The sequence below is a fragment of the Salmo trutta genome, chromosome 15, assembly GCF_901001165.1.
Source record: "Salmo trutta chromosome 15, fSalTru1.1, whole genome shotgun sequence".
NCBI lineage: Eukaryota > Metazoa > Chordata > Actinopteri > Salmoniformes > Salmonidae > Salmo > Salmo trutta.
The window spans coordinates 22,794,922-22,820,792 of NC_042971.1; the positions used below are offsets into that span (position 1 = coordinate 22,794,922).

Sequence of the window (25,871 nt, forward strand, 5' to 3'; positions counted from 1 at the left end):
TGCTGTCTCTTTAAAACCCATGACGTCACACACACACTAAATTATAGGTTTGAGCAAATATGATTTCGGGAGATATGTGAGGTAGGGGAGATGAAGTGAATGAATAAAGTTTTTGGGTGACAATCAGCAGCATTTTGCATTATGGTTTGCATATGATTACAGACAAGGTACTAGGGTAGTCAACTGATGTTAGCTTCTGCTGTAAGCTTTCTTTTGTGAACAGAAATTATTCAATAGCAACGGTCATCGAAATTGTTAAAAGGTTTTAAAAACAATTCTAATAAATGCACATTTGAACAATGAATTATGATACTCCAAACTTTTGGAATTTTTATAATCCAGTTTTTTGTTGTTGCATATATGAATACATTAACGCAAAGGGAGGAACAGGACTGCAACCACCAAGCACTTTCTCAGTCTACCCTAACTGCAGTCACATGAACATACTTCACAATGTTTGCGAGATCGATGATACGTAATATCACTGTAATCCGAGAGCTCATTTTCTAAAGTTGCTTTCATTTCGGCACATCTAATTTATAAACATTTCAAATGTGTTAGATTATTACTTTTTTTCAATTACACAAAAATGAACAGCCATCAAAATAAAGTAATTTTTCGTTCTCTTTCTTGTGATGTGTCGAGACGGTGAGTTCAGTCTCTGATGAAGCGTTGACAGGTCATTACAAGCATTTCAGCGGTCGTAGCGTTCATGGGGAAAAAATTGACAGACACAAGCAAAAGTATGAAAGAGTCGCAGGAGTAAAATTAAAGCAATCAATCCAGCGAGATTTAAGTAACAAGCGGATTTAGCGCCCCTCAAACACAGGAAATAGATGGCTGAAAGACAGATCCTCAGCTGTGCGGGGCGTGCGCGTTGCTAGACTCAAAATTGCAACATGCCATGTTGCATTATTCAAGTGTGTTAACTTCTGTGCAGCATAAGTGATGATGCAGCCCAGACTCGCAGTGAGAGTAGTGGTTCCTCAGGACAGGCTAGAGCTAGTAATGAGTAAGTGCAACAGGCATTGTGCTCTCTTGCTATACGAGACTTGCAACACTACTACTTAGTGTACATAGAAAACACACTTTGAAGCAGTTGTGCATTTGTATCCCCTTCCTCTCGCTGGGTGGTGGATGTGTTGATAGGGCACCACCTGCTCTGCCCCTCCCCACCCTCATTGTGTTGTGAGGAGTTCAGGGAGAGGGTGCTGGCAGCGATTTCATTGGGTACTGCTAGGGTCCCCAAAGTACAATTTAATTACTACACCATCTCACACAATGGGCTGGAACTCTTCCAGAATGTCTGCGTGTATTCAATGTACACTTATATGACCAAATATACGAGGCATTTGCACCTGTTCAAAGTTTGCACCCGTTATTTTTACTGAGGAAAAGACAAGAAACAAAGCTAATCAATGACATTTTATTTTGACTACCCTGTTCCTCACCGCAAGTCTGTAACCTTAATTTTCGTTATACCTTTCGTGATTTATTCCCCACTGAACTTAGTGCAAACATGTTGTAAATTCTGCTGCAATATTTTATCAAACTTGTTTTTAAAGACAAACAGGTAGCCTATACCATAGCATTGACTTTCCAAATCAAATCAAACTTTATTTGTCACATTCACCGAATACAAGTGTAGACCTTACTCACTTACAAGCTCTTAACCAACAGTGCAGTTCAAGAAGAGTTAAGAAACTATTTACCAAATAGACTAAAGTTAAAAATAATAATAAAAAGTAACACAATAAGAATAACAATACCGAGGCTATATACAGGGGGTACCGGTACTGAGTCAGTGTGCGGGGGTACAGGTTAGTTGAGGTAATTTGTACATGTAGGTAGGGGTGAAGTGACTGTGCATAGATATTAAACAGCGAGTAGCAGCAGTGTACAAAAGGGGGGGGGGGGGCAATGTAAATAGTCTAGTGGCGATTTTATTAATTGTTCAGCAGTCTTATGGCTTGGGGGTAGAAGCTGTTGAGGAGCCTTTTGGTCCTAGACTTGGCTCTCCAGTACCGCTTTCCGTGCGGTAGCAGGGAGAACAGTCTATAACTTGGGTGACTGGAGTCTCTGACAATTTTATGGGCTTTCCTCTGACACCACCTATTATATAGGTCCTGGATGGCAGGAAGCTTGGCCCCAGTGATGTACTGGGCCGTACGCACTACCCTCTGTAGCACCTTGCGGTCAGATGCTGAGCAGTTGCCATACCAGGCAGTGATGCAACCGGTCATGATGCTCTCGATGGTGCAGCTGTAGAACCTTTTGAGCATCTGAGGACCCATGCCAAATCTTTTCACTCTCCTGAAGGGGAAAAGGTTTTGTCGTGCCCTCTTCACAACTGTCTTGGTATGTTTGGACCATGATAGTTTGTTTGTGATGTGGACACCAAGGAACTTGAAACTCGACCTGCTCCACTACAGCACCGTCGATGTTAATGGGGGCCAGTTCGGCCTGCTTTTTCCTGTAGTCCACGATCAGCTCCTTTGTCTTTCTCACATTGAGGGAGAGGTTGTTGTCCTGGCAGCACACTGCCAGTTCTCTGACCTCCTCCCTATAGGCCGTCTCATCGTTGTCGGTGATCAGGCCTACCACTGTTGTGTCGTCAGCAAACTTAATGATGGTGTTGGAGTCAGGTTTGGCCACGCAGTCGTGGGTGAACAGGGAGTACAGGAGGGGACACACCCCTGAGGGGCCCGTGTTGAGGATCTGCGAGGCAGACATGTTGTTGCCTACTCTTACCACCTGGGGGTGGCCCGTCAGGAAGTCCAGGATCCAGTTGCAGAGGGAGGTGTTTAGTCCCAGAGTCCTTAGCTTAGTGATGAGCTTCGTGGGCACTATGGTGTTGACTACAGCTCAGCGTTCAATGAACAGCATTCTTACATAGGTGTTCCTTTTGTCCAGGTGGGAAAGGGTAGTGTGGAGTGCAATTGAGATTGCGTCATCTGTGGATCTGTTGGGGCGGTATGCGAATTGGAGTGGGTCTAGGGTGTCTGGGAGGATGCTGTTGATGTGAGCCATGACTAGCCTTTCAAAGCACTTCATGGCTACTGACGTGAGTGCTACGGGGCGGTAATCATTAAGGCAGGTTACCTTCGCTGCCTTGGGCACAGGGACTGTGGTGGTCTGCTTGAAACATGTAGGTATTACAGACTCCGTCAGGGAGAGGTTGAAAATGTCAGTGAAGAGACTTGACAGTTGGTCTATCTCCATTCTGTGCTGAGCTATGAGAGGCCTATGTTGACATGTCATGTTCATACCAATATGCACAGATCACCCCTTAATCTGTAACATTGCAGGTGCCTTGGCTTACCCTACCTACAGCACAACAAGGATACAGACAGACAGACATTCCACATAGCAATCTGCTAAATAGTGATAGCCCTGGTTAGAACAACTCCACCTACCTCCAGTCTCCCATCCACCAGTGTACAGTGCTTTTGGAAAGTATTCAGACACCTTGACTTTTTCCAGATTTTGTTACGTTACAGCCTTATTCTAAAATTGATTAAATATTTTTTTCCCTTATCAGTCTACCCACAATACCCCATAATGACAAAGCGAAAAACAGGTTTTTAGAAATCTTTGCAAATTTATTATAAATAAAAACAGAAATACCTTATTTACATAGGTATTCAGACCCTTTGCTATGAGACTTGAAATTGATCTCCGGTGCATCATGTTTCCATTGAACATCCTTGAGAGTCCACCTGTGGTCAATTCAATTGATTGGACATGATTTGGAAAGGTTCACACACTTGTCTATATAAGGTCCCACAGTTGACAGTGCATGTCAGAGCAAAAACCAAGCCATGAGGTCGAAGGAATTGTCATTAGAGCTCCGGGACAGGATGGTGTCGAGGCACAGATCTGGGGAAGGGTACCAAAAAATGTCAGGATCGAGGGAAAGTACAGAGAGATCATTAATGAAAGCCTGCTCCAGAGCACTCAGGACCTCAGACTTGGGCGAAGGTTCACCTTCCAATAGGACAATGACCCTAAGCATACAGCCAAGACAACGCAGGAGTGGATTCTGAATGTCCTTGAATGGCCCAGCCAGAGCCTGGACTTGAACCCGATCGAACATCATTGGAGAGACCTGAAAATAGCTGTGCAGCAATGCCCTCCATCCAACCTGACAGAGCTTGAGAGAATCTCCAGAGAAGAATGGGCGAAACTCCCCAAATACAGGTGTGCCAAGTTTGTAGCTTCATACCCAAGAAAACCCGAGGCTCTAATCACTGCCAAAGGTGCTTCAACAAAGTACCGAGTAAAGGGTCTGAATACTTATGTAAGTGTGATCAGTTGTATGTTTATATATATATATATATAAACATACATTTGCAAAAAAAAGTATGTTTTTGCTTTGTCATTATGGGGTATTGTGTGTAGATTGATGCGGGGGGGGGGGGGGTTAATCCATTTTAGAATAAGGATGTAACATAACAACATTTGGAAAATGTCATGGGGTCTGAATACTTTCTGAATGCACTGTAAGACATGAAACCATGAATGGGGGAAGACCTTGATGGGAATGGGAACTGTACGACTGGGCCCTGCTGTGGTGGCCTGACATAGATGACTGGAGATAGTGAAGGGTGTGAATGATGCATGATTGTGTGTAAGGGGGGCAGGCCCAGAAATAGCCTGTTTCAATCTCTCTCTCCTTGGAAGTGACCGAGCCCCAGCTGTACTCAAACTGCTCTCTCACTACGCCAATTTTCCTCTTCCCCTCTCTCTCTCCCTCCTGAGCCTGTTTTTCTCATAGCATTTGTTCTTAATAGTTTAGAAGTTTTATCCAGATTAGATGGCATTGTGCCGTCTCTACAGAGTTTTGTTTGCATGTTTGCCTCGTAACGAACAGCCCCAGACCCCTTTTTGTCATTCAATTGCATCCTTACTTAAACCATAACGGACAGAATTACCCATACCCCAGTATTTGAACAACATACTGTTCACTCATACTGTACACACGTGCACGCATTAATGTACATACGCACAAATGTGCAGACACGCATGCACACACACACACACAAACATACAAATTTCACAGCAGCTGCAAATTAAGCTGAGAGTCCTTGGTAAGGGCGCAAAGAACCAACAATCCAGGCTCCCTGCTTTGTGCAGCAGGCCGTCAGCTCAGCTAGCATATAAAGTTACACACTGTGCTTCACAAACAGATGAAATAGTTATGATGTCATAGGAATATGGTGCTGATGTTTTTGATTAGCCGAAAAACAGAAAGACTGACCTCACCCTGAAAAACAACACCATGTCAGTCCATTTTGAGTGAGGTAGTTCGATCAAAAAGCATGTTACATAGTTAAGTAACCTCATTGAAATGCTTTGAAGACAGCCTTTTAGTATTCAGAGTGAAACGCAGATAGTTGTTACTGCTTTATTGCCCTCTGCAGTTAAAAAATTGCAGGCTTTTACTGAAGCCACTGGACTCCAGATTCAAGGTCCTAATTCATTCTGCCTTTGGAACTGCTGCCCTGTGTGCCAGACCTCCCTCTAAGATTAAACATACTGTTACTCAAATTCTTATTACACACATATCAGAACCTATATTATAACTGCTCCTAATAACGCTGTCAAGTAAACCAAGATCCCAGAGAACCTCAATCCAACCCAAATTACTTGGAAAGAAACCATTGCGGTTCGTAACCAGTCTCAGTCAATGTATGACAGCACTTTGAGGCACAGGCACAAGTGTACGTAAACCCATGATGCAACCTACAGTAGTAGCCCCATAGGGACTATACTCTGTAAAAGCCCACACAGCATAACTACTGAAAGACAATATGGTTGAATGTCTTTACTTCGGACTAAGATGGGAACAGTAGCAGCCAGCCGGAGTTGGATCGAGTTTGAGTGAGATCCTGTGCCGTCACCAGACTGTGTGGGCTGTGTGTTTTGATAACTTTGACGGACATTTCCTGAATGTTGACAAGTTCTTCTAAGGGCAGATGTGTGTCACCCAATTCTGTAAGGGGAGATGAACTCACATTAAAAGGAAAGGAACACAAATGGCCCGGACTGGCTAGAGTGGAGCGGTGTCAACCCGCAAAAGTAACAGGCCGGTCTCAACCAGCCGGTCTTCCTGGTAGGAGAAAACTCCCCTGAGTTAGAAGGTTAGGATGACTCTCGTCGCTAACAGAGAACACCCAAACAGCAAGCAATGCAGATATAGAAGCACGGTGGCAAGGAAAAACTCCCTAGAAAGGCCAGAACCTAGGATGAAACCTCGAGAGGAACCAGGCTCTGAGGGGTGGCCAGTCCTCTTCTGGCTGTGCCAGGTGGAGATTATAACAGTACATGGCCAAGATGTTCAAACATTCGTAGATGACAATATATAGGTCAATCCAAGATGGCAGCATGTCAAGTCGTTTGTCTGTGACTAGTAGTTTTTAACCTACTAATAACCTATTCATTTATGGTGGAGCAAATATACAATTTCCTTGTTGTGTAGTGCAAACTATTTTGTTTTGCTGGTGCAAAGATCACAGGTCTCCCTCAACTCTGATAAAAAATGTTTTAGCTATTTGCACTTCTTCACTTGAAGTTTACCAAAGTAACTCTCTCTGGCTGGCCTGGGTTCTATCCTCAGCTTTCCCTCTGCGGAGTGTCTCGTCCAAGCTGGCTATCAGAGGCAGCTCAACAATCCCCAACCCGTTCTCTCAATCAACCCCCACACCCAATCTACTCACACAATCACATACAGACTCATACATACACACAGTCCCTCTCTCCCCTTACCTTTCCTTGGCCTCTATTTCTTACACCTCTCAGAGAAAATGTCAATTTTCGTGGTATTGCTTTGTGCACTGACTTTACTGAACTCTGAAGAAAACGAACATTGCCGCTGGGTGAGTACATCTGACAATGTGCTCTCCCGTCCATTAGACATTTTGTCTGCAGGAACTCGCTCTTTTTCACTCGGTCTACTCGTCCAAGTGCCGATGCATTTGTGGCATGATGTGAACAGTACAAACTTGTGTCACTACCAAAGTCTAATGGTTTTAAATGACTGTTTTGTATCGTCTGGAAACTCACTTGTAGAATTTGCTTGCAGTACGTCTATTAAAAAAGAGAAGCCGTGGAAGGTTATTAAACAGAGGTGCCTAGTTATTCTAATTTTGTAGATATCAGGTAACGTGCAACCTAAACCAGGCCATGATATGCAATGTCTCCAAACCCCCTCTGATTTTAAATCTAGATCTGGTTTTGGTATTTTTTATTTAAATGTTTGCATGTTGTCAAAAATGGATGGGGTAAGGATTTGGGCTAAATCAACTGATGCTGATGTAATTGTGTTTTCTGAAACCTGGCTCAGCAAGTCTGTTCTTGATAAGGATATTTGTATAAATGGTTACAGTGTGTATCGCACTGATCAAGTTAAGAAAGGTGGGGGTGTGGCTATATATGTAAAGACTAAATTCCTTGTTAGTGTGGCAAAGTCTGAATCTATTTGTAAACAGTTGGAATTTCTTGCTTTGAATCTTGAGGTTTCAAAGGGTCTTTCTATAACTGTGATTGGCTGTTATAGACCCCCCTCTGCTCTCTATAACTGTGATTGGCTGTTATAGACCCCCCTCTGCTCTCGGTGATGCACTTTCTTCTCTGATGCACCTTATGTCTAAACTTCTTTACAGTGAAATTATCTTGATTGGTGATCTCAACTGGTGTTGGTTAAAGTCGGTGTCTGATGATTATAAAATGTATTGTAATTCTATGAATCTTACTGTACCCAGTTGAATAACTCACCCACATCTCAAATGTCCAGAGAAATCTACCCTGATTGATTTGATATTGACAAATGTTCCACAAATATTCCGTGGTTGGTGTTTTCTGTAATGATTTAAGTGACCATTGTGCTGTTGTTGCTGTTAGAAATACTAAGGTTCCTAAAACAAACCCACGCTTTATTCGTAAGACATTTAAAGAGTTTTAATGAGCAGGCTTTCTTTCATGATTTGTTTTATTTTGACTAGAGCAAGATTGAGCTTATTCCTGATGTGTAAACTGCCTGGAAATTCTTTCAGGATGTTTTTTTTATCCAAATAGTAAACAAACATGCCCTATTTCACAGGTTCAGGGTTAAAGGGCGGGATAATCCAGGGTTTTCTTCTGAGCTGTCTTGTATTATTCACAAACATAATCTAGCTTGGGCTAAAGCAAGGAAATCATGTTCTGACGCTGATTGGCTTCTTTTTAGGCAGCTACGAAACACGTGTTCTTTTCTTCTCAGGAAGGCCAAGTTTGAATATTTTACGTCTGTTATCACTGATAACAAGAATGACCCTAGAAAGTTTTGGAAGGCTATTAAGTCTATGTCTGGTAATGTTAATGAATTACTGTCATGTGTATTGAAGGACTCTGTGGTTGAATATGCAACTGAAATGCTGAATTGTTTCAATGAGCACTTTGTATCATCTGGTAGGCTGTTTGATTCAGTATCCTCTGTCTCTGTACAATCCTGTGTGGATGAACCAGTGAGAGCTGGTCCAACTTTTAGTTTTTTGCCATTCTCAGTGCAGGAGGTACATAAAGCCCTGAAATCCTTAGATCAGAGAAAGCCTGCAGGTCCTGATTTTCTTGATCCCTGCTTTTTAAAACTGGCAACTGATTTCATAGCTGAACCACTTACATATCTGTTCAATCTAACCCTGGAATGTAATGAAATTCCAAAGATCTGGAAATCAGCATTTGTCCTACCACTTTTAATAAAAGAGAGAGATCCAACTCTTTTAAATAATTATAGGCCAATCTAAAAGCTGTCACCCCTGGCGAAAATACTTGAAACCTTTTTATATACTAACTCTATTTTATCAACGTACCAATCTGGCTTCAGGAAGAAGCATAACACAATTACAGCAGCCATTAAGGTTTTAAATGATATCACTCAAGTCCTTGACTTCTCTAAGGCTTTTGATACAGTTGATCATGCTATACTGAGTCAGAGATTGTCGAGCTTAGGTCTTTCAGAGCATTCAGTTGCATTGTTTGCTAACTATCTGTCTGATATAACTCAGTGCACTCAATTTGATGGACTCATGTCTGTTAAATTGTCTGTCTGTAATGGTGTTTCCATTCCCCTCTTATTCACTATTTATATAAATAATTTAGACAAAATGTGCAAAATGCGCAACTTCACTTTTATGTTGATGATACTGTTATTTATTATTGTGCCTCGTCTCTCACAAAAGCTTTCCAGAACTTGCTAACTGCTTTTTATATTGTTCAACATACCTTGTGTCAATTGAAGCTTATCCTCAATATTGACAAAACTAAATTAATGGTGTTTTCTAAAGCAAGAAATAGACCTCTGAACCTTTCACCTATTACTACCTGTCAGGGCAATGAGATTGACACTGTAACCTCATATAAATATCTTGGAATTTGAATTGATGATGGCCTCTCTTTTAAATTGCATATTCAACAACTAATAAAAAAAAGGCATTTTATATTGTTCAGAAATGTGGTGAGTACTCTCTTTGTTCGCAGGACTTTATCCTGCTAACTGTTCCAAATGTCCGAACTGAATTTGGTAAAAAGGCTTTTATGTACTCTGCGCCATCGGCTTGGAACGCCTTACAAAATACTTTTAAACTGGAAGAACCGATTGGTGTTTTTAAATCATTGATGCAGGATTTTGAGGCTGATTCCCTGACCTGTCAATGTTTTTAATTTGCTGTTTTAGGATTTTGTTATACTCTTGTGAATTCTCTGTTTTTTTACTAGATTACTTGTAGTTTTTCATGTTGTCTGTCTGTAATTGTGTAATGACTTGGTGCTGCCTATCTTGGCCAGGACGCTGTTGAAAAAGAGATTTCAAATCTCAATGAGCCCTTACTGGTTAAATAAAGGTTAAATAAAAATGTTTAATATATAGGTACTGGATGGCATGAAGCTTAAGCCCCAGTGATGTACTGGGACATATGCACTAACCTACAGTGAGGGAAAAAAGTATTTGATCCCCTGCTGACTTTGTACGTTTTCCCACTGACAAAGAAATTATCAGTCTATAATTTTAATGGTAGGTTTATTTGAACAGTGAGAGACAGAATAACAACAAAAAATCCAGAAAAACGCATGTCAAAAATATGTTATAAAATGATTTGCATTTTAATGAGGGAAATAAGTATTTGACCCATCTGCAAAACATGACTTAGTACTTGGTGGCAAAACCCTTGTTGGCAATCACAGAGGTCAGATGTTTCTTGTAGTTGGCCACCAGGTCTGCAAACATCTCAGGAGGGATTTTATCCCACTCTTTGCAGATCTTCTCCAACTCATTAAGGTTTCGAGGCTGACGTTTGGCAATTCGAACCTCCACAGATTTTCTATGGGATTAAGGTCTGGAGACTGGCTAGGCCACTCCAGGACCTTAATGTGCTTCTTCTTGAGCCACTCCTTTGTTGCCTTGGCCGTGTGTTTTGGGTCATTGTCATGCTGGAATACCCATCCACAACCCATTTTCAATGCCCTGGCTGAGCGAAGGAGGTTCTCACCCAAGATTGTATGGTACATGGCCCCGTCCATCGTCCCTTTGATGCGGTGAAGTTGTCCTGTCTCCTTAGCAGAAAAACACCCCCAAAGCATAATGTTTCCACCTCCATGTTTGACGGTGGGGATGGTGTTCTTGGGGTCATAGGCAGCATTCCTCCTCCTCCTCCAAACACGGCGAGTTGAGTTGATGCCAAAGAGCTCCATTTTGGTCTCATCTGACCACAACACTTTCACCCAGTTGTCCTCTGAATCATTCAGATGTTCATTGGCAAACTTCAGACGGGCATGTATATGTGCTTTCTTGAGCAGGGGGACCTTGCGGGCGCTGCAGGATTTCAGTCCTTCAGGGCGTAGTGTGTTACCAATTGTTTTCTTGGTGACTATGGTCCCAGCTGCCTTGAGATCATTGACAAGATCCTCCCGTGTAGTTATGGGCTGATTCCTCACCGTTCTCATGATCATTGCAACTCCATGAGGTGAGATCTTGCATGGAGCCCCAGGCCGAGGGAGATTGACAGTTCTTTTGTGTTTCTTCCATTTGCGAATAATCGCACCAACTGTTGTCACCTTCTCACCAAGCTGCTTGGCGATGGTCTTGTAGCCCATTCCAGCCTTGTGTAGGTCTACAACCTTGTCCCTGACATCCTTGGAGAGCTCTTTGGTCTTGGCCATGGTGGAGAGATTGGAATCTGATTGATTGATTGCTTCTGTGGACAGGTGTCTTTTATACAGGTGACAAGCTGAGATTAGGAGCACTCCCTTTAAGAGTGTGCTCCTAATCTCAGCTTGTTACCTGTATAAAAGACACCTGGGAGCCAGAAATCTTTCTGATTGAGAGGGGGTCAAATACTTATTTCCCTCATTAAAATGCAAATCAATTTATAACATTTTTGACAAGCGTTTTTCTGGATTTTTTTGTTGTTATTCTGTCTCTCACTGTTCAAATAAACCTACCATTAAAATTATAGACTGATAATTTCTTTGTCAGTGGGCAAATGTACAAAATCAGCAGGGGATCAAATACTTTTTTCCCTCACTGTATATAGCGCTTTACGTTCAGATGCTGAGCAGTTGCCATACCAGGCGGTGATGCAACCGGTCATGATGCTCTCGATAGTGGAGCTGTAGTGGAGCTTTTTAAGGATCTGGGGACTCATGCCAAATATTTTCAGTCTGCTGAGGGGGAAAAGGTGTCATGCCCTCACAACTGTCTTGGTGTGTTTGGACCATGATAGTTCGTTGGTCTTAAGGACACCAAGGAGCTTGAAACTCTCGACCCACTACATTACTGCCCTGTCGAAGTTAATGGGGACCTGTTCGGCCCTCCTTTTCCTATAGTCCACAGCTCTTTTGTCTTGCTCACATTGAGGGAGAAGTTGTTGTCCTGGCACCACACTGCCAGGACTGTGACCTCCTCCCTATAGGCTATATCATCGTTGTCAGTGATCAGGCTTACCACTGTTGTGTCGTCAGCAAACATTATGATGGTGTTGGAGTCATGCATGGCCACGCAGTCATGGGTGAACAGGGAGTACAAGAGGGGACTAAGCACGGGCTCCAGTGTTGAGGATCAGTGTGTCAGATGTGTTGTTGCCTACTCTTACCACCTGGGGGTGGCCTGTCAGGAAGTTCAGGATCCAGTTGCAGAGGGAGTTGTTAAGTCCCAGGGTCCTTAGCTTAGTGATGAGCTTTGATGGTGTTAATGTGAGCCATGACAAGCCTTTCAAAGCACTTCAAGGCTACCAACGTGATTGCTACAGGGCGGTAATCGGCAGGTTAACTTCGCTTTCTTGGGCACAGGGACTATGGTGGTCTGTTTGAAACATGTGGGTGTATTACAGACTCGGTCAGGGAGAGGTTGAACATGTTTGAAGACACTTGCCAGTTGGTCCGCACATGCTTTGAGTACACATCCTGGTAATCCGTTTGGCCCTACAGCTTTGTGAATGTTGGCCTGTTTAAAGGTCTTGCTCACATTGGCTACGGAAGAGCGTGATTGCACAGTCATCCAGAACAGCTGGTGCTCTCATGCATGCTTCAGTTTTGCTTGCCTCGAAGCGAGCATAAAAGGCATTTAGCTCGTCTGGTAGGAGCACGTCACTGGGCAGCTCGTGGCTGGGTTTCCCTTTGTAGTCCGTAATAGTTTTCAAGCCCTGCCACATCCGACGAGCATCAGAGCCGGTGTAGTAGGATTCAATCTTAGTCCTGTATTGACTCTTTGCCTGTTTGATGGTTCATCTGAGGGCATAGCGGGATTTCTTGTAAGCGTCTGGATCCAGCTCCTTGAAAACGACAGCGCTAGCCTTTAGCTCGGTGCGGATGTTGCCTGTAATCCATGGCTTCTGGTTGGGATATGTACGAGTCACTGGTACTTCTTGCTTTAGTTTTTGCTTGTAAGCAGGAATCAGGAGGATATAATTATGGTGAGATTTGCCAAATGGAGGGCTTTTTATGCGTCTCTGTGTGTGGAGTAAAGGTGGTCTCGAGTTTTTTTCCCTCTGGTTCCACATGTGACATGCTGGTAGAAATGAGGTAAAACATATTTAAGATTGCCTTGAATATGAATCTGTGCGAAGGAAGGAGAGAAATAAAGCAAGGCAGATGAGGGGAGTAAGAGAGGGAGAGAAAGAGAAGGAGTCAAAGGAAGAGAAGCAGGCTGTAGAAAGGACATGCTGTTACATCACCTGTTTCCACAGCGCAGCTCCTTAACCATGGCAACGGAATTCCGGTAGGCCCGACAACGGGGGTATAGAAAGAAACTTGGAAGAGGGAAGGGTGTGTGGAGACTATGGACGGGGCAGTGGGGAAAGGAAAGGCCCTGCATTCCAGGGCCCTGGAAGAGTTACATCATTTAGGAGGAATCCTACTCTTTTAGCTGCTCTATTTTTGAGCGCCTACTTGGGGGTGGAGTATTATGTGATAGGTTAGCAATTAGCACCACTACATAAAGAAACTGTGATATCAAATCTTGAGCATCCATTGTTTTCTGCAAATAGTCACTGCATAAGTAGCTATTAAGTTATAAATGAGGTTGCTTTGCAACACTAAGTACTAGTTTTAGTAAAACAGGTACTTGATAAAAACATGTTTTATCCAAGAAATCCTGTTCCTTAAATTGAACAAGGAAGTCTCTTGTAAGTGATATACTACAGCCATAGCAGACGCTGACCCCAAGGCACAAGAATCTATGTTCTCACAAGACTGTGATCCCAAAAAAAGTAGTATTGATACACCGAGATGGATATGTTTTCTGTTCTCTCCACACAGGAACCACAGAGCGTGTATGTCTGATACAGGGTACAGTCGAGGCGCTGAATAGCGTCCACAGCTTCATCGCGGAGAAAGTCCGTGAGATGCCTCAGAGCGCCCAGAAAACAGAGCCAGTCAGCATACTGCAACCACAGACCACTGTCAACCCCGACCGCGTCAAACAGGTGAGGCACGGTCCACTCACAGTCAGCTAGCCCTGACCGACCATCATACTTGACAGATCAAAGCATGTTCCTTCCCTGATGATCTGTCTGTTTGTCTACAATATTGACATGTCATAAGCAGGGTTTCCAGGTCTAACTAAAATTTCTAACCCAATGACCACTCAAAACCCGTCCAGAAGGCCTGAAAAGTAGCCCACATTTTTTCTGCAACAAGAGAGGAGTTGACACATTTATGCAATAAACCCTTTTTCCATAACGTTATCGGGCCAATTAAGAAGACATATCGATGTAACTTGTAATGACATTAGAAGCTGCATCTGGTTTTCATCAAAATAATAAATGCGAGCTATGACATGACGTAATAAAGGAATTTGAATATGTTGCAAGAATGCCTGGATACAGCCATTAGCCGTGTATTGGCCATATACCACAAACCCCCAAGGTGCCTTATTGCGATTATAAACTGGTTCAAAATGTAATTAGAGCAGTAAAAATAAATGTTTTGTCATACCCGTGGTATACGGTCTGATATACCACGGCTGTCATTCAATCAGCATTCAGGGCTCGAACCACCCAGTCTATAATTGTAAATAAATCCATTTTGCGCATGTGCATAACTATAAATATATCAGACAGGAGAGTTTGAGTGATGAAAGTTGGACAGAGGATTTCAAAGTCTCTGCGCAAAAAACACTTAAAAAAACTGCCAATTGTGCCGTTATTATGTCAGATGTTAAGACTACAAACCGTTATAAATGGCCCATTTGCGAGATTGTCTTGTCATTTCAATAGGCATAGGCTACAGACTAAAATCTGGGTTTATGATTGCAATTCAACTTTGCCTTGGTTTTCAAATCAAATCAAAGTTTATTTGTCACGTGCACCGAATACAACAGGTGTAGATCTTACAGTGAAATACTTACTTACAGGCTCCAACCAATAGTGCAAAAAAGGTATTAGGTGAACAATAGGTAAGTAAAGAAATAAAAACAACAGTAAAAAGACAGTGAAAAACAGTAGCAAGGGTATAAAAGTAGTGAGGCTACATACAGACACCGGTTATTCAGGCTGATTGAGGTAGTATGTACATGTAGATATGGTTAAAGTGACTATGCATATATGATGAACAGAGAGTAGCAGTAGCGTAAAGAGGGGTTGGCGAGTGGTGGGTGGAGGGACACAATGCAGATATCCTGGTTAGCCAATGTGCGGGAGCACTGGTTGGTCGGGCCAATTGAGGTAGTATGTACAAATGTACATTAATGTATAGTTAAAGTGACTGTCCATATATGATAAACAGAGAGTAGCAGCATCGTAAAAGAGGGGTTGGTGGGGGGGGGGCACACAATGCAAATAGTCTGGGAATCCATTTGATTACCTGTTCAGGAGTCTTATGGCTTGGGGGTAAAAACTGTTGAGAAGACTTTTTGTCCTAGACTTGGCACTCCGGCACCGCTTGCCATGCGGTAGTAGAGCGAACAGTCTATGACTGGGGTGGCAATTTGAACATTTTTAGGGCCTTCCTCTGACACCGCCTCGTGTAGAGGTCCTGGATGGCAGGCAGCTCAGCCCCAGTGACGTACTGGGCTGTACGCACTACCCTCTGTGGTGCCTTGCGGGCGGAGGCCGAGAAATTGCTGTACCAGGCAGTGATGCAACCAGTCAGGATGCTCTCAATGTTAAAGCTGTATAACCTTTTGAGGATCTCAGGACCCATGCCAAATCTTTTTAGTTTCCTGAGGGGGAATAAGCTTTCTCGCGCCCTCTTCACGACTGTCTTGGTGTGTTTGAACTATTCAAGTTTGTTGGTGATGTGGACACCAAGGAACTTGAAGCTCTCAACCTGCTCCACTACAGCCCCGACGATGAGAATGGGGGCGTACTTGGTCCTCCTTTTCCTGTAGTCCACAATCATCTCCTTAGTCTTGGTTACGTTGAGGGATAGGTTGTTATTCTGGCACCACCCGGCCAGGTCTCTGACCTCCTCCCTATAGGCTGTCTCATCATTGTCGGTGATCAGGCCTACCACTGTCGTGTCTTCTGCAAACTTAATGATGGTGTTGGAGTCGTGCCTGGCCATGCAGTCATGGGTGAACATGGAGTACAGGAGGGGACTGAGCACGCACCCCAGGGGGGCTCCAAGGTTGATGAAAAGCGTGGCAGATGTGTTGCTACCTACCATCACCACCTGGGGGCGGCCTGTCAGGAAGTCCAGGATCCAGTTGCAGAGGGAGGTGTTTAGTCCCAGGATCCTTAGCGTAGTGATGAGCTTTGAGGGTACTATGGTGTTGAACGCTGAGCTGTAGTCAATGAATAGCATTCTCACATAGGTGTTCCTTTTGTCCAGGTGGGAAAGGGCAGTGTGGAGTGCAATACAGATTGCATCATCTGTGGATCTGTTTGGGCGGTATGCAAATTGGAGTGGGTCTAGGGTTTCTGGGATAATGGTGTTGATGTGAGCCATTTACCAGCCTTTCAAAGCACTTAATGGCTACGGACGTGAGTGAGTCATTTAGGCAGGTTGCCTTTGTGTTCTTGGGCACAGGGACTATGGTGGTCTGCTTGAAACATGTTGTTATTACAGGCTCAATCAGGGACATGTTGAAAATGTCAGTGAAGACACCTGCCAGTTGGTCAGCACATGCCCGGAGCACACGTCCTGGTAATCCATCTGGCCCCGCAGCCTTGTGTATTTTGACCTGTTTAAAGGTCTTACGTCGGCTATGGAGAGCGTGATCACAGTGTCGTCCGGAACAGCTGATGCTCTCATGCATGCCTCAGTGTTGCTTGCCTCGAAGCGAGCATAGAAGTGATTTAGCTCATCTGGTAGGCTAATGTCACTGGGCAGCTCGTGGCTGTGCTTCCCTTTGGAGTCTGTAATAGTTTGCAAGCCCTGCCATGAAAGACGAGCGTCGGAGCCGGTGTAGTATGATTCAATCTTAGCCCTGTATTGACGCTTTGCCTGTTTGATGGTTCGTCGCAGGGCATAGCAGGATTTCTTGTAAGCTTCTGGTTTAGAGTCCCACACCTTGAAAGTGGCAGCTCTGCCCTTTAGCTCAGTGCGAATGTTGCATGTAATTCATGGCTTCTGGGGTATGTACGTACAGTCACTGCAGGGACGACGTCCTCGATGCACTTATTGATAAAGCCAGTGACTGCTGTGGTGTACTTCTCAATGCCATCGGACGAATCCCGGAACATGTTCCAGTCTGTGATAGCAAAACAGTCTTGTAGTTTAGCATCTGCTTCATCTGACCACTTTTTTATAGACCGAGTCACTGGTGCTTCCTGCTTTAATTTTTGCTTATAAGAAGGAATCAGGAGGATCTTAGCTATATGCAGGTAGCCTATAGCCCTGATAGGCCTACATCTAAGTTCAGATAGCCTACAGTAGCCTAGCCAAGATGTAGGCAAGATGTAAGCAGAATGATTTAGCGGCTTGCTTCATTCAAATTGACAGACTAATTTATTCAACATGAAGAGCGAGGTGATTTCGAGGTAAGAAGTGCTTGTGTTGCCCATTAGCCTGCTGGAATAGGCTACTGAGGATGGGGTCATAATTTCAATCACTGAACCAAATATTAAGAATATGGATATGAACTGAATATGCTTGTCAACAACAGCCAGTGTTTTTTCTTTTTCTTTAGCCTAATCTGACTACTGTTACCGTCAATCTAATGCATTCTAACTACTGATCAGCAATTGCAATAGAGCTTTGATAACTTCCAATTTAATGAATTAATAATTGCATAATAACACAAGGCTACAATAACAATAAACTGAAGTTATAGGCTATTTATTAAATTGGTTTGCCAGCTCCCGGTAGGCTACACAAGTGGCACTAATTGATTTGTAATGACCCCAGTGATATCGCCATTTTAACATATTGATTGTATCAAATGGTAGACTACAGTAGCCTACAATGGAAGATAAATTAATAGGCTACTTGATGGCCAACAGATATCATTCTCCACATTTAAATGTCAGTTCCATTGAGGACTTCCCCATAACAGAAGCACACAAGGGGGATCAATAACTTCCATTTCAAATTTCCACTCGTGCAGCCTTCGAGACCCAAGAGCTGAACATGCATAAAACACTTCGTTTGATATGGTTTTCCATAAGCAAAGTTGACATTTAGACTGGTGTTTAAACCACCTCTGAGCTAGTTTTTTAATCTAATGCGCCCAAAGTCTTTTTCCAGTGCTATGCCACTGTTATTTCTTGATGCGCATCAGTTCTAACATGTTCATGTTTTATGGAAAAAAGGTTGAAAACAAATAGTTGTCTCCATAATGATATTCTAAATAACTGGTAAAAAGTTGTCATGACATGCGCGTCTGCTGCTATGTATCCTCTCACTCATGTAAACTTAGCCAATAGTGGACTCAGCTGCCTGCTGCAGCGCTCGCTCAACAAACACCCCTCCGGCCCTCCCCACCACTCACTCACTCAGCAACAGCCTGCCTCACTGCCTGATAGTCATTAGGTCACAGTGAAATACATTTTGGTTTTTAAAGAGAAATGCAATGCAGTGCAACTTAGAAGTAGCCCAAAAACCCGCAGCCCGCCACCAAAACATTTTCACCCACAACATCGTTTTCAAAGTAGCCCAAATTGGATGGAAAGCCTTGGACATGGCAAACCTGGTCATAAGGGCACATGGTCAGCACATGGCAAGAACACAGTCACACTTGCCGCACACTTTGTCTGACAGGGGCGAGCCTTCTTACCGGACACCTGCCCCACAACCCGAGTCCTGACAGGGTCAGGAATATGTAAAGGCGAGGGGTTATTTTTAACGGCCGACCACCCGCTAGGTCCTCCACAGTGCCACAGAGCTGGACGACAGCTGTAGCCTTAACCCCTGGGATTAACACATTGCTGAGTAAAGCAGGGGGGCTGGGATAGTAGAATGACTCTGTGAGAGATATATTTATCTACCTCTCTTTCCTACTTAACAATCACTCTCTCTCTCCCTTCCTCCCCTCCTCCCTCTGGCTCACAACATTCCTCTGCAGGCTAAATTGATTGTGCCCAACAGCACGGCTGGGCTGATCATCGGTAAGGGCGGGGCCACGGTCAAGGCGGTGATGGAGCAGTCGGGTGCCTGGGTGCAGCTGTCCCAGAAGCCTGAAGGCATCAACCTGCAGGAGCGCGTGGTCACCATCAGCGGGGAGCCCGAGCAGAACTGCAAAGCCGTGGAGATCATCGTGCAGAAGATCCAGGAGGACCCTCAGAGCAGCAGCTGCCTCAACATCAGCTACTCCAACATCTCAGGCCCCGTGGCCAACTCCAACCCCACCGGTTCCCCCTACGCCAACTCAGCCGAGGTCCTCCCTAACGCAGCCGCGGCTGCCGCCACTGCCTCCAGCCTTCTGGGCCAGGCCGGCCTGGCAGGAATGGGCGGCTTCCCGGGCACCATGTCCAGCTTCTCTGGCAACGACCTGCTGGCCATCACCTCGGCCCTCAACACTCTGGCCAGCTATGGGTACAACACCAACACCCTGGGTCTGGGCCTCAACCCCGCTGCCGCCTCCGGGGTCCTGGCCGCCGTGGCTGCTAGCGCTAACCCAGCCGCTGCTGCCGCCGCTAACCTCCTGGCCTCCTATGCCAGCGATGCCTCTGGCGGCTCCGGCCACCCCGCTGTCGGCCTGGGCGGCTTCTCCCTGGGCTCGCTGGCTGCCGCCACAGGGGCCTCCAACGGCTACCTGAACGCCTCATCCCCACTGATGGCCTCTTCCCTGCTGGCCACAGAGAAGCTGGGAGACGGGGCCAAGGACGTGGTGGAGATTGCCGTGCCCGAGAATCTGGTGGGCGCTATCCTGGGGAAAGGTGGTAAAACGCTGGTGGAGTACCAGGAGCTGACAGGCGCCCGCATCCAGATCTCCAAAAAGGGAGAGTTCATCCCCGGCACGCGAAACCGTAAAGTTACCATAACAGGGTCGCCCGCGGCAACGCAAGCTGCCCAGTATCTGATCAGCCAGCGGATCACGTATGAGCAGGGTGTGCGTGCCACCAACCCACAGAAGGTGGGCTAAATGGGAAAAAATTGTCAAATAAAGGAAGGATGGAGACAGAGAAAATAAAAGGGAATCGAGGGTCACGGCGAGGGGAAAAAAAATGTCCAAATATCCGTTCAATATTTCAATATTAAAAAGAGAAGATCACAAAGGAGGAAGAGGTGGAGAGAAAACCAAGATAAGTTTGTGTGATATGTGATTGTGTTTTTAGGACCGAGGTCCTGATGTTTTTAAAAAGTTGTGAGGAGTCCTTTTGATGATGGCGATTAGAGTAAAGATGAACTGGTCCACTGCCAAGCTGCAGATTCAGGGGTGAGCACACGAGTTCACCCCCATTCAGAAGCCTCATAGCTGGGTTTGTTTTGGGTTTCGTTCTCTTCCGTTTCTCTCTTCTATCATTGTGCGGGTTTTTCAGCTTCAGTTGCAGACCTCCGCTCCAGGTGAGTTGAGAGTCAGTTGAGGTTCCAGACAAGCTGAAAGAGCAGAGATGGATGTTTGCTCATGCCTTTTTCCTTTGATGTTAACCTTGCTCCATGTGAACAAAGCAAAAAAGGCCTTGTCTACATGAGAGAGGTTAAATGATGCTCACCAGAGGTCGTCCAAGACCATTAGGCATCCATTTTAATCTAAATTCTTAACGGATATCACAATGTTAATGACATGCCACTGTATGATTCATATCAAAATTAAGATTTTAACACTTTGGTTGTTATAATTTTTATTTTCAGCAATTATTTATTGAAATATGTTCTCATTCAAACACGTATAGATTATTTTAACCTGTGAATTCGGGTTGATATGAATGTAAAGACAGTATTATTGTTATTTTGTTATTAACGAGGATCAAATGTTGAGTTGCAGTGACAGATATGTATAGTTTTAACCCAGAACTGCACAGTAATTATATATGAGTGTAGATCAGGGGTCAAATGTTCAATGTGAGAGGATAGATGAGACACACAGGAATGTACACACACATACACAGGAACACACACAGACAATCATTCATACATGTAGACCGCCACCCACATACACACCACTTTTGGTACCACCAAAACATAACTACAGATAGGTCTATATCTCCTGTATTACCTAAATTGAAAATCCCAATGGAGATTGCTCTCCCTCTCCATGATTGTGAGATGCCAAGCGTTGTCCACTCATCTATAGTTTACGGGATTTAGTTCTGCCTTTATGTGAGTAAAGTAAGACTGGATTTCATGCTATGATTGTCAGTCTTAACATTTTACCCCAGTAAATCAGTTGTCCTTTAGTTGCCATGGCAAACTGTTTCTTGTACCATCATGGGCAGTTTAGATCCGAATAACGTAGTTACTGGTTTAAAACCAATCATTTTTATCCTATTGTCATAAATTGGCCCTGTACTTTGAGTTTGCTAGCCGATATTGCTCCTTGGGACATACTCCTACAGTATGTAGAAATATGATTAAACCCCCATGGGAAGGAGCATCGTATCCGAAAGGGAAGACAGCACTATACACAGCTTGAGGTATGTTACATTACCTTTTCAATTGAAGAAAAATCTAACTAGAAGAGTCCCCCAAGGGAATGAAGCACTACAAAGCAGTTTTGTTAAGAAAAGCAGTTTGAACCTTATCTGTGAACAAGAAGACGATTGCTTTAGATTTAGGGTGGCTGGTAGTCAAGAGAGACACTAATGAGAAAGAAATGGAGTCACCGTGAAACACATTTGGACTGAAACCATTTGAAGTTTTTTTGTAAACCATGCTTCCCAATCAGAGTAAAAACCAATATGGAGTCAAACAGTTTATGCAGTTGGTCAGTCCAACCTGTTATCTTTACTAAAGCAGACATTGACACTAGCTTACATTGGCTGTAGTGCATAATGCATTGCTGAAACATTTTGCTGACATTCTGTAAGGATAATTGCAGGGGGGGGGGGTAATTGTCTTCTAGAACATTCTCAAACAAACAAAGATTACCCTTGCTTGCTTCTGCGCTGCTATACATTGGTTTTCATCCGAGTACACTGGGTCTATTATGACTGCACTGTGAGACACAACGAAGACACAACGCAAAGTGTGCCTGTCCCTTCTTGAGCCAAGTGTTCATATTTTGATGTACATGTCCAAGAAATAGGCCTACAGCTGACACGCATGCATTGCATGTTCTAGAGCAAAACCAGCCAAGCAGTGAGATAAGGAACATCTCCACAAGAACATCCATAATGTGATGTCTTGGAGATGTTTTGGTTTACCAATAATATTGCACAGCAAGAGAGCTGCTATACATTCATATTAATGGAAGTCTCTTCTACTGAGTCATCGGTCAACCATATTGTCTTTTATTAACCCAAATGACTCCTACTACATTTATTTTCCTGCACAGCAGTCCCTGAATCTTATTCTGACCCTCTTTTCCATTTCACACGTTTATCCTTATGCAACCGGATCTCTGTGATTGGCTTTCAGTAATACAGGACCGGAAGGGATAGCGGCAGAGAATCAAAGAAAAAGCAACACTCCCTTTTTATGAGTGAAATGACAACGCCCCTCCACCATACCTACTCAATAGTTATTCTAAGGAATGTTTGCTTGAGAAAGAAGTTACCTTTACCTCATCTTACTATCAACTATGTGTATGAGCAGTCCGCATGGCATGGCACTAGCCACGAGCCCCATTACCTTGACTCACTGAATACACGTTTCCCTTTCATTGTATTTCTGAAGGGATGTGCTGTGACATATAACAGTACTCAGTGGTGCACTGGTTATTTGAAATGGCACTCCAGTTAAAATATCTGCAACTTCCACTCGTGGGGTTCAGAAACCTTCATATTTTAGCCCTAACCTCACAAAATGTTTACGCTGATTTAAAATACAAGCACAAATCAAGGTGAATTTAATAATATAAGCAATGCAATTAGACTTGGTTTAGAGGACTACTCTAGAGCTGTCTGATCTATACATTGTCCTCTTTTTCAGTTCATTACATTACTTACTTCGACATTTCTCCCACCCTTCATATGGTATTTTTAGTATATTTTAGAACGCTCCTATATCCAGATTCCCTTTTCTCTCTCCTCTTCCACTCTGCTCCCCTTCTCTCTCCTTCCTTCTGTCTACTCATAGGCGCTGACGTCTGGGGTTGCAGGGAGTGCCGAAGTGATCGATAGCAGTTATGCACTATAGGTCATAAGGGTATGCAAATATTTTCACAGCCCATAGAGTTCACCAGGCAAAAATGCACAAATAACAACTGCCTCCAAACTGTGACACCCCACAAAACCAACAAGCAACATTGGTTCAAACTACGGTATCAAATTCCCTACTAAAAGAAGAACAAGTAGGATTTAGACAGGCTTACATTGTAATCTATGACCTTTTAGGGGAACGGGAGAGGTTATGTATTTTTTTCTACTGGAAAGCAAAATAAGAAAGCAAATCTTTGTTCAATGAGCAAATGTCTGTTGGTTGACCAAACAAAACTTATATTTCAGCCTTTTAACAGGAGTTTATTTTAAAAAAAGTTAATGATAGAGCGCAAGAGAAAGATGGGAACTCGTTCGTGACCTCATGCTGAAACAGTGACATCCTTTATGCATATCCTCTTATCTGAAAAATGACTAGATATTAATTTCTGTGGAATATGTCATGTCAACATGATGTCTATGTACGTTATTGTAGCTATTCTAGTTTGTAGTCCAAATGCAGTCCAGCGTCTCGTCGATACAATGTGAAACTCTATGTTATCTTTGTGTGGATGATGAAGAGTGCCAACTAAGCCTGAGTAAGATTAGCTTCGCTATTTGTTTGTGCATTACGATGACTCATCATATGGCGTCCATATTTCTGTCATTTAGTTTGACCGTAAGAAAAATGTAAAGAATATTGGAAGCAATATAGTAGCATGTTGTCCTGTTTTGTGTTTTGGTTATGTTTGTCGTATGAACCTTTGAAATTACTAAGATTTTGAATTAATAGGTTTACATGTACTTTTTGTAAATTATGAAAATGCTGCTATTTGATAAGTAAAATATACAAAACATTTTAGTTGAAAAGATGTCTGGTCTGTTGATTAGAAACATGCTGTAAAAGACAGGGGCATACAATTAGGTGTATAGAATACTATACAGTATTGGTAAGATAGTAATGGTAATAATAGACTCTATAGTACAACCTGTGCCAAACTAGACCTCTGCAGCTTTTGAAATCGTAGATGTGCAATCAAATGTTAGATATCAATAACTTGTTTAGAAGTGCTGATCAAGTGCCAATCAAACAATGTTTTTAAGTTAAGAAAAGATAATCAAATACATTACTTAAGAAAACAAAGGATGGATAACTGTTTTGTGCATTGTTTTACCCCATAGCTACATAGAGTAAGAGCTAAAGATTGTGATTTTTATGGGTCCATGTTGTTTTGCACTCCATGCATCCCCTGTGTGTTCATTTGACCTGTGGCTTAAGCACTGCTGTTTTTCACAAATGTCTCTATAGGCCAGCATGGACTTAGCATAACATGTTATAAGCATTCATAACATAGCCAGCCATTATCAGACAAAATGTGTTTCGTGGAGTTAGGTGTTATCTTTTTGCACGTCTTCTATTGCATGGTATCAAAGTGAAATATGGAGGGGAAAAAATGAATGCAAAAAAAATGGAGGTGTTCTCGCAACATTCAAAGACATAACGTTGCATGCAATCAGTTGTAGAGCACTTACGTTAAAACCGCCTCATATTTAAAAAATGGTTTATTGTCGTAAGTTGGGAGGGGTTCTATTATTGTCATGTTGGTCCAAATACAACATATTTCAGATCAAATTCTCATACAGTCCATCTCTTTATATTATTACCGATATGATTTTGTTTTCTTAAGGTACCATGAGGAGTATTACAAATGTGAAACAAGCAAATGCGAAAATGTTAGTCAGTGTTATTCTTGTGTTTTGCTTTCTAGAATACCAGGCATGCATTTTTTAGGATCAGGTTAAACCTCACAAAACCTGCGTAATATTTTTTACGATTTTTTATACTACAGCTTGAATTCCCAGATCTAATCTATGAATGTACTACCATTTGCTCATTATTTATGTTGAATGTTTATCAGTCTTTAAATGTGAATTCAAGGCTGGAATGTCAACTACATGTAGCGTTAACATATTATGTCAAGAACCAATTTCAGCTATAGTCAGGTAGGCCGGACATGGCCATAGTCATAATCCAGATATGTTTCAACAACACTTCAGATTCGCTGTAAACATTATCCTGTATGTTTGGTGTTGGATAAATGCACTTTACTTTTTACAAATTACATCTCCTATTATTGGATGTGAAACAAAGCTAACAATGTTAATTTTCTGCCGTTTTTGTCATTCTTTGCTGTTGCTCTGATGTTATTGTTTTAGTAAAAAACAAACAAACAAACAAAAAAATGAAACTTTTTGTGAATGATGAGAGGGGTTTGTGTATCAGACTTCTCTGAAAAGGTGGCACCCGAGTCCTCACAATATCGATACTCATTTCCTTTCAGCAAAGATTTGTGTTAATCGCAATGAGCAAATCTCTCTTTGAAGATAGAATCCTTTGTTGCTACATACATTTTTTTACTTATAAATTAATGATATATACCCATTGATCCTTGAAGAATATAACTTATACATGCCTCATAAGCTTAGTTCAACTGTTGTATCACAGCAGAACCCCAAATATACACTTGTTTTACTCCAATGTTTGCTAACAATGTAGATGTAAACAAATGCTTTATAGCCTCAAAACATGGTTAAAACTAAAATGTTAATATCATGCATGGTCAGCCCTTGCATCCATGGCTCTGTCTATGAATTTGAGTTGTTACATTTCTCCAGGCCCATCCCTCAGCTTTGTAATTTTTTCAATTAAGGATTCTAGAT

At 42.9% G+C, this 25,871-nt stretch overlaps 1 protein-coding gene across 4 annotated transcripts in view; it reads left to right on the forward strand.

The window, feature by feature from the left end:
* The window catches only part of LOC115148639 (RNA-binding protein Nova-1-like), a 76,422-nt gene extending 55,507 nt beyond the window's left edge, over window positions 1-20,915 (forward strand). For all 4 annotated transcript variants that reach the window (XM_029690716.1, XM_029690713.1, XM_029690714.1 and 1 more), the window contains 2 exons: window positions 13,789-13,955; window positions 18,977-20,915. In XM_029690716.1, coding sequence (XP_029546576.1) covers window positions 13,789-13,955; window positions 18,977-19,996 — 1,187 coding nt within the window. In that variant the 3' untranslated portion in view covers window positions 19,997-20,915. The remainder of the gene's footprint in view (window positions 1-13,788; window positions 13,956-18,976) is intronic.
* Window positions 20,916-25,871: the final 4,956 nt, after the last annotated feature.